This window comes from Salvelinus fontinalis, chromosome 3, assembly GCF_029448725.1.
Source record: "Salvelinus fontinalis isolate EN_2023a chromosome 3, ASM2944872v1, whole genome shotgun sequence".
NCBI lineage: Eukaryota > Metazoa > Chordata > Actinopteri > Salmoniformes > Salmonidae > Salvelinus > Salvelinus fontinalis.
In genome coordinates this window covers 71,704,917-71,726,044 of record NC_074667.1, presented here as the reverse complement: position 1 = coordinate 71,726,044, position 21,128 = coordinate 71,704,917, and the positions used below count along the sequence as shown (strand labels likewise).

General features: G+C 46.1%; 2 protein-coding genes across 5 annotated transcripts in view; one reads left to right on the top strand and one right to left on the bottom strand.

The window, feature by feature from the left end:
* uba7 (ubiquitin-like modifier activating enzyme 7) overlaps positions 1-14,860 on the bottom strand; it is a 157,125-nt gene extending 142,265 nt beyond the window's left edge. The window contains exons 1-10 of one of the 3 annotated variants that reach the window (XM_055917893.1): positions 14,576-14,860; positions 11,856-12,024; positions 8,641-8,775; positions 8,014-8,120; positions 7,790-7,880; positions 7,527-7,656; positions 7,087-7,184; positions 6,751-6,900; positions 6,338-6,502; positions 5,938-6,054 (exon numbers count right to left, since the gene is read on the bottom strand). In XM_055917893.1, the coding sequence (XP_055773868.1) occupies positions 5,938-6,054; positions 6,338-6,502; positions 6,751-6,900; positions 7,087-7,184; positions 7,527-7,656; positions 7,790-7,880; positions 8,014-8,120; positions 8,641-8,775; positions 11,856-12,002 (1,140 nt within the window). In that variant the 5' untranslated portion in view covers positions 12,003-12,024; positions 14,576-14,860. Of the gene's footprint in view, positions 1-5,937; positions 6,055-6,337; positions 6,503-6,750; positions 6,901-7,086; positions 7,185-7,526; positions 7,657-7,789; positions 7,881-8,013; positions 8,121-8,640; positions 8,776-11,855; positions 12,025-13,292; positions 13,588-14,523 lie in introns of those variants that run through there. The other 2 variants (XM_055917892.1, XM_055917891.1) reach the window with 2 other exon arrangements.
* Positions 14,861-15,156: 296 nt separating this feature from the next.
* Positions 15,157-21,128, top strand: part of LOC129851384 (macrophage-stimulating protein receptor-like) — a 31,520-nt gene continuing 25,548 nt past the window's right edge. For both annotated transcript variants that reach the window (XM_055917890.1, XM_055917889.1), the window contains exons 1-2: positions 15,157-18,358; positions 19,685-20,964. In XM_055917890.1, the coding sequence (XP_055773865.1) occupies positions 19,762-20,964 (1,203 nt within the window). In that variant the 5' untranslated portion in view covers positions 15,157-18,358; positions 19,685-19,761. The remainder of the gene's footprint in view (positions 18,359-19,684; positions 20,965-21,128) is intronic.

Sequence of the window (21,128 nt, the reverse complement as noted above, 5' to 3'; positions counted from 1 at the left end):
GACAGTAGAGCAGTGGTTAATGCAGACAGGCAGGGAATAAATATCCATCAACACATGCCAATTGATAATTTTCCTGATAGATAAAACATGGCTTCTTCCTAAGGCTACATTAATTATTCTTTATGGGGGGAGTGTCACACCCTGGCCTTAGTATTCTTTGTTTTCTTTATTATTTTAGTTAGGTCAGGGTGTGACATGGGGAATGTTTGTGTTTTGTTGGTTTTGGGTGTTTTTTATGGTAAAGGGGTTGTTGTATAGTATATGGGTTTGTGTGGAGTACATGTGTCTAGTGTTGTCTATGTATGTTTAGTGGTCTAGGAGAGTCTATGGTTACCTGAATGAGTTCCCAATTAGAGACAGCTGATTTCGGTTGTCTCTGATTGGGAGCCTTATTTAGGGTAGCCATAGGCTCTCATTGGTTGTGGGTAATTGTCTATGTCAGAACGTTTGTAGCCTGTGTGTGTAAGTGCACGACGTTTATTAGCTTCACGATCGTTTGTTGTTTTGTTAGTTTGTATTAAGTGTTTCGTGTTTATTTTTCGTCATCTTTTAAAATAAAAGAAGATGGCTTACTTTCCAAATGCTGCGTTTTGGTCCATCAATCCGCCACACGATCGTGACAGAATTACCCACCATAGGACCAAGCGGCATGGAAAGCGGCAACAGGACCTACCTACACAGGATTCATGGACATGGGAGGAGATACTGGATGGATGGTAAGGGGCCGTGGGCTCAACCGGGAGAATATCGCCGTCCTCGTGAAGAGCTGGAGGCAGCTAAAGCCGAGAGGAGGCGATATGAGGAGGCAGCACGGAGACAAGGCTGGAAACCCGTGAGTACAACCCAAAAATTTCTTGGGGGGGGCCTTAAAGGGAGTGTGGCGAAGTCAGGTAGGAAACCTGCGCCTACTCCCTGTACTTACCGTGGAGAGCGAGAGTACGGGCAGACACCGTGTTACGCAGTAGAGCGCACGGTGTCTCCTGTACGCGTGCATAGCCCGGTGCGGTACATTTCAGCTCCACGTATCGGCCGGGCTAGACTGAGCGTTGAGCCGTATGTCATGAAGCCGGCCCAACGCATCTGGTCACCAGTGCGTCTCCTCGGGCCGGCGTACATGGCACCAGCCTTACGCATGGTGTCCCCGGTTCGCCTACATAGGCCGGTGCGGGTTATTCCACCTCCCCGCACTGGTCAGGCGACGGGGAGCATACAACCAGGTAAGGTTGGGCAGGCTCGGCGTTCAAGGGAGCCAGTACGCCTGCACGGTCCGGTATTTCCGGCGCCACCTCCCCGCCCCAACCCAGTACCACCAGTGCCTCCTCCACGCACTAGCTATATGGTGCGTGTCTCCAGCCCTTTACCACCAGTGTCTAAACCACACACCAAGCCTCCTGTGTGTCCCCAGAGTCCTGTGCGTCCTGTTGCTGCTCCCCGCACTAGCCCTGAGATGCGTGTCCCCAGCCCGGTGCCACCAGTCCCGGCACCACGCACCAGGCCTACAGTGCGCCTCAGCCGGCAGGAGTCTGCCGTCTGCACAGCGATGACCGAACTGCCCGTCTGCCAAGCGCCATCTGAGCCATCCGTCTCCCCAGCGCCATCTGAGCCATCCGTCTCCCCAGCGCCATCTGAGCCATCCGTCTGCAATGAGCCTGCAAAGCCGCCCGTCTGCCATGAGCCTGCAAAGCCGCCCGTCTGCCATGAGCCCACTGAGCCGCCCGTCTGCCATGAGCCCACTGAGCCGCCCGCCAGACAGGAGCCGCTAGAGCCGCCAGCCAGACAGGAGCCGCTAGAGCCGCCAACCAGACAGGATCTGCCAGAGCCGCCAACCAGACAGGATCTGCCAGAGCCGCCAACCAGACAGGATCTGCCAGAGCCGCCAACCAGACAGGAGCAGCCAGATCCGTCAGCCAGCCATGAGCAGCCAGATCCGTCAGCTAGCCATGAGCAGCCAGATCCGTCAGCTAGCCATGAGCAGCCAGATCCGTCAGCTAGCCATGAGCAGCCAGATCCGTCAGCTAGCCATGAGCAGCCAGATCCGTCAGCTAGCCATGAGCAGCCAGATCCGTCAGCTAGCCATGAGCAGCCAGATCCGTCAGCTAGCCATGAGCAGCCAGATCCGTCAGCTAGCCATGAGCAGCCAGATCCGTCAGCTAGCCATGAGCAGCCAGATCCGTCAGCCAGCCATGAGCAGCCAGATCCGTCAGCCAGCCATGAGCAGTCAGATCCGTCAGCCAGCCATGAGCAGCCAGATCAGTCAGCCAGCCATGAGCAGCCAGATCAGTCAGCCAGCCATGAGCAGCCAGATCAGTCAGCCAGCCATGAGCAGCCAGATCCGTTAGCCAGTCATGAGCAGCCAGATCTGTCAGCCAGCCATGGGCCGTCCCTCAGTCCGGAGCTGCAGTCCCTCAGTCCGGAGCTGCCCCTTACCCTGGTGCTGCCCCTTACCCTGGTGCTGCCCCTTACCCTGGTACTGCCCCTGACCCTGGTACTGCCCCTTACCCTGGTACTGGCCCTCAGTCCGGAGCTGTCCCTTAGTCCGGAACTGCCCCTTAATGCAATGGGGTTAATGTGGAGAGGGGTCATTTTGAAGAAGCTAAGGAGGTGGTTAGGGACTGTTGTGACGTGGGGACCACGACCAGAGCCGGAGCCGCCACCGTGGATGGAAGCCCACCCAGACCCTCCCCTAGACTGTGTAATGGTGCGCCCGGAGTTCGCACCTTAAGGGGGGGGTTATGTCACGCCCTGGCCTTAGTATTCTTTGTTTTCTTTATTATTTTAGTTAGGTCAGGATGTGACATGGGGAATGTTTGTGTTTTGTTGGTTTTGGGTGTTTTTTATGGTAAAGGGGTTGTTGTATAGTATATGGGTTTGTGTGGAGTACATGTGTCTAGTGTTGTCTATGTATGTTTAGTGGTCTAGGAGAGTCTATGGTTACCTGAATGAGTTCCCAATTAGAGACAGCTGATTTCGGTTGTCTCTGATTGGGAGCCTTATTTAGGGTAGCCATAGGCTCTCATTGGTTGTGGGTAATTGTCTATGTCAGAACGTTTGTAGCCTGTGTGTGTAAGTGCACGACGTTTATTAGCTTCACGATCGTTTGTTGTTTTGTTAGTTTGTATTAAGTGTTTCGTGTTTATTTTTCGTCATCTTTTAAAATAAAAGAAGATGGCTTACTTTCCAAATGCTGCGTTTTGGTCCATCAATCCGCCACACGATCGTGACAGAATTACCCACCATAGGACCAAGCGGCATGGAAAGCGGCAACAGGACCTACCTACACAGGATTCATGGACATGGGAGGAGATACTGGATGGATGGTAAGGGGCCGTGGGCTCAACCGGGAGAATATCGCCGTCCTCGTGAAGAGCTGGAGGCAGCTAAAGCCGAGAGGAGGCGATATGAGGAGGCAGCACGGAGACAAGGCTGGAAACCCGTGAGTACAACCCAAAAATTTCTTGGGGGGGGCCTTAAAGGGAGTGTGGCGAAGTCAGGTAGGAAACCTGCGCCTACTCCCTGTACTTACCGTGGAGAGCGAGAGTACGGGCAGACACCGTGTTACGCAGTAGAGCGCACGGTGTCTCCTGTACGCGTGCATAGCCCGGTGCGGTACATTTCAGCTCCACGTATCGGCCGGGCTAGACTGAGCGTTGAGCCGTATGTCATGAAGCCGGCCCAACGCATCTGGTCACCAGTGCGTCTCCTCGGGCCGGCGTACATGGCACCAGCCTTACGCATGGTGTCCCCGGTTCGCCTACATAGGCCGGTGCGGGTTATTCCACCTCCCCGCACTGGTCAGGCGACGGGGAGCATACAACCAGGTAAGGTTGGGCAGGCTCGGCGTTCAAGGGAGCCAGTACGCCTGCACGGTCCGGTATTTCCGGCGCCACCTCCCCGCCCCAACCCAGTACCACCAGTGCCTCCTCCACGCACTAGCTATATGGTGCGTGTCTCCAGCCCTTTACCACCAGTGTCTAAACCACGCACCAAGCCTCCTGTGTGTCCCCAGAGTCCTGTGCGTCCTGTTGCTGCTCCCCGCACTAGCCCTGAGATGCGTGTCCCCAGCCCGGTGCCACCAGTCCCGGCACCACGCACCAGGCCTACAGTGCGCCTCAGCCGGCAGGAGTCTGCCGTCTGCACAGCGATGACCGAACTGCCCGTCTGCCAAGCGCCATCTGAGCCATCCGTCTCCCCAGCGCCATCTGAGCCATCCGTCTCCCCAGCGCCATCTGAGCCATCCGTCTGCAATGAGCCTGCAAAGCCGCCCGTCTGCCATGAGCCTGCAAAGCCGCCCGTCTGCCATGAGCCCACTGAGCCGCCCGTCTGCCATGAGCCCACTGAGCCGCCCGCCAGACAGGAGCCGCTAGAGCCGCCAGCCAGACAGGAGCCGCTAGAGCCGCCAACCAGACAGGATCTGCCAGAGCCGCCAACCAGACAGGATCTGCCAGAGCCGCCAACCAGACAGGATCTGCCAGAGCCGCCAACCAGACAGGAGCAGCCAGATCCGTCAGCCAGCCATGAGCAGCCAGATCCGTCAGCTAGCCATGAGCAGCCAGATCCGTCAGCTAGCCATGAGCAGCCAGATCCGTCAGCTAGCCATGAGCAGCCAGATCCGTCAGCTAGCCATGAGCAGCCAGATCCGTCAGCTAGCCATGAGCAGCCAGATCCGTCAGCTAGCCATGAGCAGCCAGATCCGTCAGCTAGCCATGAGCAGCCAGATCCGTCAGCTAGCCATGAGCAGCCAGATCCGTCAGCTAGCCATGAGCAGCCAGATCCGTCAGCCAGCCATGAGCAGCCAGATCCGTCAGCCAGCCATGAGCAGTCAGATCCGTCAGCCAGCCATGAGCAGCCAGATCAGTCAGCCAGCCATGAGCAGCCAGATCAGTCAGCCAGCCATGAGCAGCCAGATCAGTCAGCCAGCCATGAGCAGCCAGATCCGTTAGCCAGTCATGAGCAGCCAGATCTGTCAGCCAGCCATGGGCCGTCCCTCAGTCCGGAGCTGCAGTCCCTCAGTCCGGAGCTGCCCCTTACCCTGGTGCTGCCCCTTACCCTGGTGCTGCCCCTTACCCTGGTACTGCCCCTGACCCTGGTACTGCCCCTTACCCTGGTACTGGCCCTCAGTCCGGAGCTGTCCCTTAGTCCGGAACTGCCCCTTAATGCAATGGGGTTAATGTGGAGAGGGGTCATTTTGAAGAAGCTAAGGAGGTGGTTAGGGACTGTTGTGACGTGGGGACCACGACCAGAGCCGGAGCCGCCACCGTGGATGGAAGCCCACCCAGACCCTCCCCTAGACTGTGTAATGGTGCGCCCGGAGTTCGCACCTTAAGGGGGGGGTTATGTCACGCCCTGGCCTTAGTATTCTTTGTTTTCTTTATTATTTTAGTTAGGTCAGGATGTGACATGGGGAATGTTTGTGTTTTGTTGGTTTTGGGTGTTTTTTATGGTAAAGGGGTTGTTGTATAGTATATGGGTTTGTGTGGAGTACATGTGTCTAGTGTTGTCTATGTATGTTTAGTGGTCTAGGAGAGTCTATGGTTACCTGAATGAGTTCCCAATTAGAGACAGCTGATTTCGGTTGTCTCTGATTGGGAGCCTTATTTAGGGTAGCCATAGGCTCTCATTGGTTGTGGGTAATTGTCTATGTCAGAACGTTTGTAGCCTGTGTGTGTAAGTGCACGACGTTTATTAGCTTCACGATCGTTTGTTGTTTTGTTAGTTTGTATTAAGTGTTTCGTGTTTATTTTTCGTCATCTTTTAAAATAAAAGAAGATGGCTTACTTTCCAAATGCTGCGTTTTGGTCCATCAATCCGCCACACGATCGTGACAGGGAGATAGTAATCGATAGCTAGCTTTTGGCTGATATTATATATATTTTTATTTGAATATGTATTGGCTGATATTAATATTTTAATATATTATATTATGTATTAAAATCTTACTGGCGAACAAGTGCTCTCTGTCAGTTGCTCTCCCTCTCCACTGTTGTCTTCAGGAAGGCACTCCAGTGCATCAAAGTACAGCCACTGCTGAAGAGGGGTGAACTTCCCAGTGCAAGCCTATAGGGGACACCAAATATGAACATCAGTCACACAGACAAACATATCAACAGTATGAACCATACAGCAGATGACAGGCACTTCACTATCCCTGGCAGTGCTTTCTGGAGTACAGAAACTGTAGCAGTCTGCTCATACAGGTGTTATAAATGCATTCTACTGTCGAGGGGCTTGACTAGATCATAGGGCAGCATTGAATTATTGGGACTGCAAGCTCTTCATATTTCTTTAGTGCCTACATGTGTTGGATACCTATGCTCCTTCTCGTGACTTTTGACCTCACCTTCATGACTTCTTGGGCTGCCAGCCCTCCGATAAAGGCGTTAACAGGGGCCAGGTCACCACAGGCAGTGAAGGACAGACTCTGCACCACACCTTCATCTAACTGATCCAGCTGTGACACCTTATTCAGTTCTCTCACCATGGCTACCAGTAGCTCAGCATCCGACTGTAGGGGGATGGATGGACAGCCGACTCCATAGTAAGACAGAGCAGTTTCTTTAGGGATTCTATCCAACTTGAGCTACTTGTTCAAATATCTTTCACAGATTCTAAAGATGCTTTCTTAGCCTACTGAACATTACAAAACGTGGTGAGACAGGCAAATACAGTATGATGTCATAAGATTTCTTCTACCAACACATGAATGTTCCATACCAGAAAAATAAATGTTATTTTGTATTGTCTTTCACTGACCTGGGACCTGGGCTTAGGCAGTCGTCCCACTCTCTTCACAAAGCCATGCAGGGCTTGGAAGGCCAGGTGCAGTGTCTGGTGCTTCGTTATCTTCCCATAGTCAGTCATTACTAGTAACTCAGGGTCAACCAAGGCCTCATCAAGGGGTTTCTGTAACAAGTACAGAAAGTATAGGCATAAAGTAAGCATAGTGAACTGAGTGCCATGTCATTGAATGCCATATTGGTTAAGGTTGGCTTTCCATATGATACAGTAAATATCAAAATATTATTATTGGGATAGATGAATGCCTAGTACAACATAATTCATTTAATAAAATTAAGAAACAATACTTACAAATTGTAGTATTTTAGACTTTTTGACCTCAGTTGCTACACCACCTTTCTCATACTCAGAAAAGCTTGAAGTGTCACAAATACTGAAGGAATCAGGGCCTGGCAATGAAAGAACATGTCATAATTTACACACACATCATAATGTATGAATCATCATATACACTTACATTTCTGTCCATATTAAATGGCATCACCACCACTGTCATGCCATGTCCTGTCATGTATTTAAAAACATTTTTAAAGTAGCTTAGATATGCCTCATATTACAACAATTATATAATATTAAAAAAGGAGATGTCCTTTCGAGAGAAACTAAAGTTGAAATATTTTTCTAGTAAACAAATTTTACAGGTGGCACTTAAGGGGCAAAGTACATTTTCTGCATTCTTGTTCTAAACCACCATTTATTTGGATCCTTTTCCCCTGTGAATAAGAACTCACCAAGGAATTTGATGTCCACTGGTCCATAGCTATTGAGCTTTGTCATGCCACACACTTCAGAGAGGGACACTGTGCTGCCATCTACAAAGCCATGCCTCTGTTCAATGCATGTGACCACTCCAGGATCTGCCTATAAATGCAAGAGAACAATGTATAACAGTGTGTTTTGCTCTATGATCATGTCCACTGACATACTGTATTCACAGGTATAACATGCAAATGCCACCATCTTCAATAGTTAAGGAAAGTTAAGCATTGAATACCTTGGTGATATGATCTATCATGGCTGATGCAGGTGTCTCCCCATCAGTGTCCAAGACCTCAAACTCCTCCCCAAAGTCACAGAATAACTGACTGCAATAGAACCAAATAAATAACCATTGGGGAACTGAACCAGCTATGCATCACTCATATCTACTATGGAGGAGGATTTTTACAGGAGAGGTTATTATTGGTTAAAGTAGAGATGGTGTGTCACCCCCCTCACCCACAAAGTCCTTTGGTATCAGCCACAATTAACTTGATTCCATTTGAATGACAAAACGTCCCAAAACGCTGCTGGTCATCCAGAGAGGAGTCAGTCAGCACCACCACCTGGGAAAACAAATAAGATATGTTCTCACCTTTAATGTTATTACTATACCTAGGGTTTAATGTTAAAACTATACCTAGGGTTTAATGTTATTACTATACCTAGGGTTTAATGTTATTACTATACCTAGGGTTTAATGTTATTACTATACCTAGGGTTGAATGTTATTACTATACCTAGGGTTTAATGTTATTACTACACCTAGGGTTTAATGTTATTACTATACCTAGGGTTTAATGTTATTACTATACCTAGGGTTGAATGTTATTACTATACCTTGGGTTTAATGTTATTACTATACCTAGGGTTGAAAAAATCTGGTCAGTTTCCTGAAAATTCCCAGGTTTTCCAGAAATCCTGGTTTCCTGTCTGTTCCTTTCTGATTCCGGCAATCTTCCAGCCGGGTTTTCCAGAAAAGCATGACATTTTGAGAACGTTACCAGATTTTTGCAACCCTAGCTGTACTGTGTATGGTTAGTCAAGAGAGAAAGTGGGTAAACTCAAGGCAAGGCTCAGGCCTACCTGGAATTGTTGTAGCAGGGTCTCCTTCAATGGCCCAGTGTGGGTAGACACATGGACATGGGGGTTAAGGGCAGACAGCTGAGATAGGGAACTCAGGGCTCGGTTCTGACCAAGGTGAGATGCCAGCAGGAAAAACTGGAAGGGAAACATTGGGGTTCAGGAGTAGTTTGACAAAATAACATCTGATCTGAGTTAACATTTTCAGAACGTTATATGCCCCTGTATTCCTATTTCCTCCCTGTAATATCAGGTGCTAAATAGTTACAGAGATGGCAGTGTGATAGAGACGGCCTAACGTGGATTGCTCTAAATAGTTATTGTCCATGTTCCATCTACAAATTACGTATGAATCATTAGGCAGGTTTCCATTGACTTAGGTTTATTCGACAAAAGCAACGTCGCAAAAAAAATCATTGCGACATGAGTAATGGAAACGGCAGATATACAGTGGGGCAAAAAAGTATTTAGTCAGCCACCAATTGTGCAAGTTCTCCCACTTAAAAATATGAGAGAAGCCTGTAATTTTCATCATAGGTACACCTCAACTATGACAGACAAAATGAGAAAAAAAATCCAGAAAATCACATTGTAGGATTTTTTATGAATTTATTGAGTCAAATGAATTTAATATAAATGAAAATCATTTTTAGACAAAACTATACTAAATATATTCACCTCACCAAATAGTTTATTAAAACACACTGTTTTGCAGTGAAGGTCTACAGTAGCCTCAGCAGCACTCTGTAGGGTAGCACCATAGGAGGACACCTAGCTTCTGTCCTCCTATGGGTACATTGTCTTCAATACAAAACCCAGGAGACACATGGTTCTCACCCCCTTCCATAGACACACTGTAATTATGACAGCTTCCCGGAGGACGTCCTCCAACCTATCAGAGCTCTAGCAGCATGAACTGACATGTTGTCCAGCCAATCAAAGGATCAGAGAATGAATCTAGCACTGAAAGCATAAGCTACAGCTAGCTAGCCCTGCAGTGCATAAAATGTGGTGAGTAGTTGACTCAAAACACAGCTGATGTGTTGTGCACTGAAGTCCAAAAGTAAATGGAAAAGGTGAGAGGAGGAGAATGCGCAGATAGATGCGAGAAGGAATTAGTTATACAGTGAAGGAAAAAAGTATTTGATCCCCTGCTGATTTTGTACGTTTGCCCACTGACAAAGAAATTATCAGTCCCTAATTATAATGGTAGGTTTATTTGAACAGTGAGAGACAGAATAACAACAAAAATATCCAGAAAAACGCATGTCAAAAATGTTATAAATTGATTTGCATTTTAATGAGGGAAATAAGTATTTGACCCCTTCTCAAACAGAAAGATTTCTGGCTCCCAGGTGTCTTTCATACAGGTAACGAACTGAGATTAGGAGCACACTCTTAAAGGGAGTGCTCCTAATCTCAGTTTCTTACCTGTATAAAAGATACCTGTCCACAGAAGCAATCAATCAATTAGATTCCAAACTCTCCACCATGGCCAAGAACAAAGAGCTCTCCAAGGATGTCAGGGACAAGATTGTAGACCTACACAAGGGTGGAATGGGCTACAAGACCATCGCCAAGCAGCTTGGTGAGAAGGTGACAACAGTTTCTGCGATTATTCGCAAATGGAAGAAACACAAAAGAACTGTCAATCTCCCTCAGCCTGGGGCTCCATGCAAGATCTCACCTCGTGGAGTTGCAATGATCATGAGAACGGTGAGGAATCAGCCCAGAACTACACAGGAGGATCTTGTCAATGATCTCAAGGCAGCTGGGACCATAGTCACCAAGAAAACAATTGGTAACACACTACGCCGTGAAGGACTGAAATCCTGCAGCGCCCGCAAGGTCCCCCTGCTCAAGAAAGCACATATACATGCCCATCTGAAGTTTGCCAATGAACATCTGAATGATTCAGAGGACAACTGGGTGAACGTGTTGTGGTCAGATGAGACCAAAATGGAGTTCTTTGGCATCAACTCAACTTGCCGTGTTTGGAGGAGGAGGAATGCTGCCTATGACCCCAAGAAACCATCCCCACCGTCAAACATGGAGGTGGAAACATTATGCTTTGGGGGTGTTTTTCTGCTAAGGGGACAGGACAACTTCACCGCATCAAAGGGACGATGGACGGGGCCATGTACCGTCAAATCTTGGGTGAAAACCTCCTTCCCTCAGCCAGGGTATTGAAAATGGGTCGTGGATGGGTATTCCAGCATGACAATGACCCAAAACACACGGCCAAGGCAACAAAGGAGTGGCTCAAGAAGAAGCACATTAAGGTCCTGGAGTGGCCTAGCCAGTCTCTAGACCTTAATCCCATAGAAAATCTGTGGAGGGAGCTGAAGGTTCGAGTTGCCAAACGTCAGCCTCGAAACCTTAATGACTTGAAGAAGATCTGCAAAGAGGAGTGGGACAAAATCCCTCCTGAGATGTGTGCAAAGCTGGTGGCCACCTACAAGAAACGTCTGACCGCTGTGATTGCCAACAAGGGTTTTCCAACCAAGTACTAAGTCATGTTTTGCAGAGGGGTCAAATACTTATTTCCCTCATTAAAATGCAAATCAATTCATAACATTTTTCACATGCGTTTTTTTTGATTTTGTTGTTGTTATTCTGTCTCTCACTGTTCAAATAAACCTACCATTAAAATTATAGACTGATCTTTTCTTTGTCAGTGGGCAAAAGTACAAAATCAGCAGGGGATCAAATACTTTTTTCCCTCACTGTACAACGAGCTGTTTGTATGTGTCACTGTCTGTCACCTTGATTACTCAAAATTCTCTCGATCTGTGCACCTACGTTGTAAACTTTAATTCATCGGCTAGGTTGTAGCAACCTCATGATGTGTACAGGGAAAATGTTCGTATCTTATAGTAGCCTAAATGTTAAATTGAGCTGGGTGAATGGAATCCAATATGCCGTAATAGAAATAAGGCCATGTTCATTAAAAAAAAGATCATCTTCCCTCATTTAAATGGCACCGGTCATCACTGGTTGCACCCCCTTTTGCCCTCAGAACAGCCTCAATTTCTCTGTGCCAAGTGATATTGGCAGGAATGCTTGCTGAGGCCAAGTAGTCTCTTTCAGTGTTTTGTTTGTTATAACAAAATCTAATTTTTTTCAAACCCTGTATTCCTAAATTAGCCTAGGGGGCAGATTATTTATTGAGCAGAATTACAGTATAACAGGGTTACTCTATGACACAGGTAGCCTACCTGTGAGGAGAAATCCATCCACTCAGCAAGTCCCTCATCCTGCACAGTGACGGACTTCACTCCAGAGAGGATGACATTCTTGGCGATCTCCACCCCTAGACCCCGCATCCCTGCGATGAGGACATTAGCTGTCCCCATGCGACGCATTGCCTCATGACCCAACACATACCTGCCACACAGTGCCCAAAAGACAAGACTGTTACTAGATGCCAAGGTTAGTATAGTAAACTGAAACTAAAACTAAAAATTATAATTCAAAAAAATGTGTGAACTGAAATAAAATAATTAACAAACCCGTTTCAAAAACGAACTATACTGAAACTATTATCCAAACTTCGAGCAAAAATCGAATGGGGTTTTCAATGGGGTATTCAGGCTTTTGGGATGTGGATATCGGGTCTGAATCTGGCGGGGAAATGCTGCCTGGAGATGGTGATGTTTCAAATAGGCCTGTGCATCATTATCACTAGATATCACTACAGGTACAAAATCATCACTAAAGTTACTAAAGTTAAAAAGCATTGGATTGGTGTTAACATGGGTGAGAGAGTTTCCTTCTACCATATTTTTTTTGCACCAGTCTCAGGGTCGTCACTAGTTAACACAGCCACAAAGTCATAATTATGGATAAACCCCGCCCATTCAATTAACAGATACCCATTCGCTTCGAGTCATTGCGCTAACGCTCGTTAGTATTGGCTCACGAAACTATGCTGTACCTCTAACTTCCTTCATATTGGACACAGAGACATAAAAATGGTATCCACAAGTTTATCTGACCCTGGGGACGTAGATAATGTGCCTCATTGCCAAAACCCCTAAGTATCCCTTAAGCCCTAAAATTAACTACACTGCTAACTTCATGCCTAACCCTAACCTTAAATTATGACCAAAAAGCTATTTTTTTGCAGCCAATTTTGACTTTGTGTCTGTGTTAACTAGTGGAAAGCCAGTCTCTGCACTATTCCTTTCAAATCCAAGTCACATTGAGACAGACTTTAAATTTGAAACCTAACCTAACCTATGACCTGACCCATCACCTTATGTATTACTGCTCCCAGTTGTAAGAAGTGACATCGCCAAAAAAAACACAGCCACAAAGTCAGATTCCACGTTCTCAAAGTCAGAATTGGCTACAAAAATTCGCTTTTTGGTCTTAATTTAAGTTTATGTTTAGGCATAAGGTTAGCAGTGTGGTCAAGGTTAGGGTTAGGTTTAAATGCTGCTTCTTCCCCTAACACTGAAACTGAAACCCAATAATATAAAAACGATTTATTTTTATTTTTATACTAACTGAAAATATACTGAATTTCAAATAAAAGTAGGGAAGCGAATAGAAATAAAACGAATATAAAAACTCTAAACTATTATAACCTTGCTAGATGCATGTCAACTGTCAAATTGTAGTTTCCTTTGGACATGACAGGCTATACTTACAGCTGTCGGGAGTAAAAGCCCTCGTCGATATCATTGCTTTCAGACATGTTCTGGAAATGATCTAGTCTACAGCCTAACGTTTTATTTAGTAAAAGGTTGGTGATAATCCCGTTTTCTTTCTATTGTGCGGAGCCAAACTATTGCCTATTCAAGTTTCTTAAATGTATTCCTGAGCAGAGTTTAGAACAAGAATGCTACCTGTAAAACTTTTTTAGTAGGACGATTATTTCACTTTCGTTTTTCTCTAAATGACGTCATCACCTCTATCACCAGTGGGCATGTTCACAAGAAAGCAGGAAATTGCCGAGTGCGGCTTAGGCCGACCATTGTGACTCGCTTGTGGGGGTGCTGGCAGCATATAGCAGCAGCCTGTTCGATTGTGGGTCAAGAATTCCGCATAGCATATTTGTATGAAGCTCTGGTTATTAAATGGGTAAATAGTTCAACAGTAATATCCTCTAAAACGCTCTGGTGACAAACACATATTGCTTCCCTGTTTCGAATTATCCACATGGCTGGGAGAACCAAGTAAATACATTTCGAAAATGTAAAAAAAACGATGTATTATTAGCTAACGTTACAGTGCAGGCTAACTCAAATGAGCTGCTAAATGAGCTAGTAGCCAATTTTACATACTGTATAGATAGCTAGCTAAGTGAATTAAATATCACCAGCTACCTAACTTCACATTAGCTAGCTATCTTGATGTATTTATCACTGTAAAAAACTAACTCCAACTGCATTTGTAGGTAGCTAGTTAACTGCCATGGTGGAGGGTGAAAGGAGAGCAGCCCCAACTGTCAATGTGAGAGAGTAGGCTATTCTGGATAGAGCAGGTACTTGTGTAGTTCCAGTCCCTAGAAGTTAGGACGCAGATAATAGTTACATAATATTCAGTGTGGTGTAATTTGAGTATAATGAAGTTGTTTTCTTGTGAGGTTTTCTGTCCTCTGATAAAGAGCTACGAAAGGCTGTCTACAGGTGAACAGGTCCTGGGGACTCAAAGGGGTGCACTGCTTTGTTTTTGCCTTAGCACAGCACAGCTGATTCAAATGATCAACTCATCATCAAGCTTCAAGGGGTATTTTGAATTCATTTGTGATGCTATCCTTGATATGGTCCTGTTATTGTCACATGCTACACATGCACATGTGTGTGCACATGCATCTATCAATCCAATGTTAACATGATTTGTTTTAAGGGATATTATACTTTAGTAATCCATAATTACCTGGTGATGTAAAGTCTAATAATGACATTATCTTCCATATTCCTACAGATACCTTGTAACTGGAGAAGTCTGCAGAATGTTTCAAGGATAGGGTCCAACAACGCAGAACGAGAGGCAATCCGTGTGCGGGAGATCTTCCCCTCCTAATTCTTTGAAGAGGGTGCTGTTCCCTGGCAACACCATAGATATGGACACACACTATGCACAACCAAAAGCTCCTTTAAAAGCCATCCACATTGCAATAAGAGTATTCTTCCATTTACTTAGCTATGTCAACTGCAGTTATTCAATTCTCAGTTCAAATCTAATTTTATTGGTCACATACACATGGTTAGCAGATGTTAATGCGAGTGTAGCAAAATGCTTGTGCTTCTAGTTCCGACAGTGCAGTAATATCTAACAAGTAATCTAACAATTCCCTAACAACTACCTAATACACATCTAAAGGGGTGATTGAGAATATGTAAATAGAAGTATATGGATGAGTGATGGCCGAGCGGCATAGGCAAGGTGCAGTAGATTGTATAAAATCCAGTATAAACGTGATATGAGTAATGTAAGATATGTAAACATTATTTAAAGTGGCATTGTTTAAAGTGACTCAAAATAGGCAGCACCCTCTTAGTGATTGCTGTTTAGCAGTCTGATGGCCTTGAGATTGAAAAACATCTCTCGGTCCCAGCTTTGATGCACCTGTACTGACCTCGCCTTCTGGATGGTAGCGGTGTGAACAGGCAGTGGCTCGGGTGGTTCATATCCTTGATGATCTTTTTGGCCTTCCTGTGACATCGGGTGCTGTAGGTGTCATGGGGGACAGATAGTTTGCCCCCGGTGATGCGTTGTGCAGACCACACCACCCTATGGAGAGCCTTGCGGTTGAGGGTGGTGCAGTTGCCGTACCAGGCTGTGCAACAGCCCGACAGGATGCTCTCGATTGTGGATCTGTAAACGTTTGTCAGGGTTTTGGGTGACAAGCCAAATTTATTCAACTGTTGCGTCTTCTTCACCACACTGTCTGTGTGGGTGGACCACCTTCTCCTCTGCTGTCCCCTGCTGTTTCCTGAAGTCCACGATCATCTCCTTTGTTTTGTTGATGTTGAGTGAGAGGTTGTTTTCCTGATACCACACTCCGAGTGCCCTCACCTCCTCCCTGTAGGCTGTCTCGTCGTTGTTGGTGATCAAGCCCACTACTGTTGTCGTCTGCAAACTTAATGATTGGGTTGGAGGCATGCATGGCCACGCAGTTGTGGGTGAACAGGGAGTACAGGAGAGGGCTGAGCACGCACCCTTGTGTGTGCTCCATTTGATTTCTATTTCTCAGGTGAGGGTGCTGTTTAGGTAAGGGTGTGATGTCTATACAAAAACAAAACAGGCTATTTTAAGGCTATTTAAAAAAATTAGACACCCTATGAACCCTCGGCAGTGAAACGAGGCAATTCAGGCAATAAAAAAACCTCACCCAAACATTTAGCCCCGTTGGAAAATATAAATGGACTGTTTGAAAATGGGAAGACATTTTTTTTTTAAATATATTTTAATTTGGCGTAACCCCGACGGCATTGTGTGTACCCCAGTTTGGGAATAGCTGCTCTACAGCACGTGGATATTGCAGCCCTCCTGATCAAGTTCAACATGTGTGTGAATGCTACAGACAAGTGGGCCTTCACCCCTGTCCACGAGGCGACTCAGAAGGGCCGTCCTGCGCTGTGTGCTCTCAGAACCTTCCTGCTAGCCATGATTGGCTGAGATAATGAGTGGGCTGGACATGCCAATAGAGGAGTTTGGATTGGTCTGCCAAATAGCATGCTTCTGTCTATTTGAGCTGGTCAGTATGTGTTGGTAATCCTGTCTAACACGGCTTTAAAAAATATATATATTGCGTAGGAGAACTGCATAAGTGTTGCTCTCCACTTTAAGGAGGACCGAGTTTTGAAATCAGTGGAATTAGAGTATGATAGCTAAGGAGATGGAGAAAACACCTGTCTCCGGATTACATCTTCAAACTAACGGCAACCATGGCATCCGTTACAAGGAGAAGCGTCCATCCTTGATGTATACGAATAAGATAGTCTAGGTAGCAAAAATGTTCTGATATTACACATTTCTAATTTTGACAAAGTCGTTTTAATTTAAAGTTAAAGTGTACTGTTAGCTAGCTAGCTAACGTTAACTGGCTGGCTCGCTAACTAATATTACTTGTATGGTCTTATTATTCGTATCTCAGAGCCATTTGCTTTGCTAGTTATAGCCTAATGTTAGCTAACAACTTGGTTGGTTAGTTACCTGCAGATTCATGCAGGGTAGTCACGTCATGAGTTGGGATTATGGTTCATTGCTTAGCTAGCTAGCTACATGTCTTAACAAAAGTCTCCACTATGCAAGTAAACATTTCAATAGAATGTCAGTGCGACAACTGTTGATAGACAGCTGTTGATAGACAATTGCTGTCAGCAGCACAGTTGCAGTCACGAAAGCACTGGATAACATAAAAACAGCCTAACCAGCTCTGCTAGGGAGAGTTAAATGGTCAGTGAGCTGTTCTCTCGTTTGTATCTAGAAGTAGCTAGTAAGCTAGCAAATGTTAGCCAGTTAGCTTGGGCGCTTGACTGCTATGGTTAGGACAGAACGCTCGGGTCATCCCTTAAAGAGATGGGTGGGGATAAAGCTTAAGAGGGTGTGAACGATGCTGAATGGGTGTAGACAAAGAAAAGCTCTCCAGTAGGTACCAAAACATTCAAAGGCCATTTTCTCAAAAGTGAGGTTACAAGTTTAGCAACTTTCAAAGCAGAATTACTTTCCCATTGTTCTTCAAATGCAGTGTATGATATACCATTTTCTAGTTCTGTGTCTGCTTTTATCTAATGTAAAGACACCATTTCACATTTTGCTACATAATCAATCAATCAAGTTTATTTTATATAGCCCTTCGTACATCAGCTAATATCTCGAAGTGCTGTACAGAGACCCAGCCTAAAACCCCAAACAGCTAGAATGCAGGTGTAGAAGCACATAAGACTGAATCAAGCCGGTCGGTCACATATAATACAAATGTGAGTGTCCCAGAATTACTTTTACTATGTTACGTCTAGTCTATGAGACCAGGCTGCTCTCCCTGGCCTGGTCCCCCAAAATAACATAGTTTTAATAGCCTACATCTATTCAGAGGCTAAAGGTCCTCACTTACCATGAAGTAAATTGATCTTGCTGCTCTTATAAATTCTTGTTGATTTGTAGTCAGTATAATATTTGTGTTTCATGTGTAAAGGAAAATATATGTTTCCCTTGAGATTGCGCATTCTTTCCTGGTATGGGATGTGTCTGAGATGTCTCTGATAGCAATGCATATTTGGCAACTGTTTGCAGGGAGGCGTATCCCACAGCGGCATTCCATTCGCAAAGAATGCTTGGGTCTCGACTTGTACCCCTTACAATCCCGAGTGAGTGTGTGATCGCTTGCTTTCATGCGTGAGTGTGAAAATTGCTTTCCTTCAAGTGACTTCAGATGAGAATCTCAAGAGAGAAAAAAAGCTATATTTGATATTGCATAGGACAAAAAAAAAAAATAGATTGTGCAATCAAAACCAGTGCGTACTTCCTTGCCATAGGCAAGGCGGGGCATGAGGAGTATATGCGGAATCGTGCTCCAGGTGTGCGTATTGTCCCAGGACCATACAGAAAGTTCACATGGAGTTTCTGAAATGGCTCTATACATCAACACGCGCACAGAACTGGACCGCATGTAGCCTAGTGCCACAGACAACATCAAAGACAGCCAGTGTTGTGTCTGGGAATCAAGACTTGAGTTAACCGGAGACACGGCATCATACGCACTAAGGTATGTACCTGGCAATCTGGCTGGCATATTACTTTACACTAATTCAGTGCATTTATAAATTCTTTATTTTCAATAAGTGTCCATTTTGGTTGTACCCTAGTATTCCGCTCTTTTTCTGATACCAAAACATCCCGAGGATTTTTCATCCAATTGTTTGTCTTGTGTTCTTTCTTCATCTTCCAGTTATCTAAAAAAGTATGACGTATCCGCTTCTCTTATTCCACACAGAAATGGATAGCCTACAAACTATCATAAACACAATTCTGTCAATAATCACAGATCTTTGACATAACTTGTAGTATATATATGTTTTAACCTTTATTTCACTAGGCAAGTCAGTTAAGAACAAATTCATGTTTCATAATGACGGCCTACCCCGGCCAAAACCTCCCCTAACCAGGCCTATTGTGCGCCGGTCTATGATCACGACCGCTTTTGACACGGAAGGCAGGGATTGAACCAGGGTTTGTAGTGACTCCTACTAGCACGGAGATGCAGTGCTTTAGACCTTTGCGCCAGTCGTGAGCCTGTAGGTTATAATTAACGGTTATAGACCACACATAAATGTTGTGATTAGAGGCTGAATTGTGTTTTATTCTGCAGTGTAGGCCTATTTTATATTCAGACAGCATTTTGGTGGAGGTGCTATATTACAGGAAGTTACTGAAACGTCACAACTTTCATCTAATCTTTCATTCTGACATCTAACTCATCTCTCTCTCTCTCTCATGGTTCTACAAACACTTTATTATCATACATCTGTCAGACACTGTAATAAACAAATGAAATAGGGTTACACCACATGATTTCTATTGTTTTTTGTTCATTTGATGAAAGAGAGACTCTGAAATGCAAACAGTACATTTCCACAGTTACGTCAATAGGGAGCATGTTTTGTCTTGTCCAATGTAGATTCTTGACCCACTTTGGTGTTTCCCATACAGTGGAACTCTAATGACTCAGTCTGGACTGCTACTCAAACACTTACGTTATGCATACCAATCCTTTTGGATCAATATGAAATCATGTTTATACTTTTAGCACAAAATGCCACTCCCTCAACCACATATTGGATCAGCAAACCGTCCCATCCCCCAATAATATCCATACTATCTTCTCTCTTTAAAAACATGAGCAGAGTAAACAAAACTGACTCACTCTGGTCATACAAATCAGACTAGCAGAGTAAACATGGCACGTAGGAGATATTCTTTCCCATCCCCCCTTTTTACAAGATTAGTACATCAAACCACTAGTTCTCTGTTGTAAATGGGTTAGAGAGTTATTATAAATTCCTCAGTTCTCTCTCTCTTTCTCTTCACATAGCTCCTGCTGATCACCAGAATGTTCAGGAGGAGAGGAGATGTTCTCGAGGTTGTAGGTAACAGGCAGTAGCAGTGGAGATGGTCCCCTGGATCACCTTCCTGGTGACATGCATATGGATACAGACCCTCAAAGCCTCAGGACTGGACACCTGTCACAGGACCCCTCGCAAGGAGGTGGATTTCACCTTTAACTACTCAATACCCCACTTCCAGACAGCCAAACCCATCCAGAACATAGTGGTCAACCTGTACATGCCTGAGGTTTATGTGGCTTCTCAGAATGTGATTGAGGCAGTGAGTGGAGAGCTCAGTAAGTTATGGGAGCTGAGGACAGGCCCAGTGGGCAGCCCGGAGTGTCAGACCTGTGGCCTGTGTGACATCGAGGCCGATCTTGAGGACTCAGTAGACACGGACAATGAGGTCTTGCTCTTGGACCCATCACCTTATCTTAACTCTCTGTACTCCTGTGGGAGCTCTCAGCATGGGGTCTGTCACTTACATGAACTTAGCTCTAATGATACCCCACCTAAATCTGAATGTCTCTTCAGGAAGGATGCTAACTCTCCGTCCCTTTGCCCTGACTGCCTGGCCAGCCCGCTGGGCACTGAGGTCATCATCGTGGAGCAAGGCTACACAGCCTACTTCTTTGTAGCGGCTACACTCAATGAGCGTGTGGCACAGAGGTACGGCAGACCGTCCTTATCGGTGCGCCGGCCACTGTCGACCCTGGATGGCTTTGAGATGGTCATGCAGGGTCTGACTGTGCTCCCTAAACTACAGAACTCCTACCAGATCGACTACATCTACAGCTTCTCCACACAGGACTATGTCTACTTCCTGTCTGTCCAGAGGGAGAACTTCCTGGACTCATATCAGACGCGGTTGGGCCGTCTCCCGGTGAAGGACACGGAAGCGTGGCTGTACCGTGAGGTGGTGCTGGAGTGTCGCTTCGAGCCCAAACGCAGGCGGAGGAGGAGGGGGGGGAACAATATTTTCCAGGACGTGGTATATAACGGGCTGCAGGCGGCCCACTTCAGCCGGGCAGGGAAGGAGCTGGCAGAGGAGCTGGGGGTGGGGGAGAAGGATGACATCCTCTATGGAGTGTTTGCAGTGACAGATGGCTCTGGGAGGCCCTACAGTAACTCAGCCATGTGTGCCTTCCCCATGCCCAACGTGAACAGGGCCATCGACCGGGGAGCGGAGGACTGCTGCAGGTCCAGCACAGAGCAGCTCTCCAGGGGGCTCTGCCACTTCCAGCTCTGCGAGAGCTGCCCTCATGAGGTCGGTGACAGGCCTACTCAACTCCGCTCTGCTCCACTCAGCTCTGCCCCGCTCCGCTCTGTTCTGTTCTGCTTTCCTCCGCTTTGTTCTGCTCCACTCTGCTCTGTTCTACTCTGCTCTGCCAGGGCTTCTGTTGGGTAGTCAGTGAAGCCTGATGGTAGACA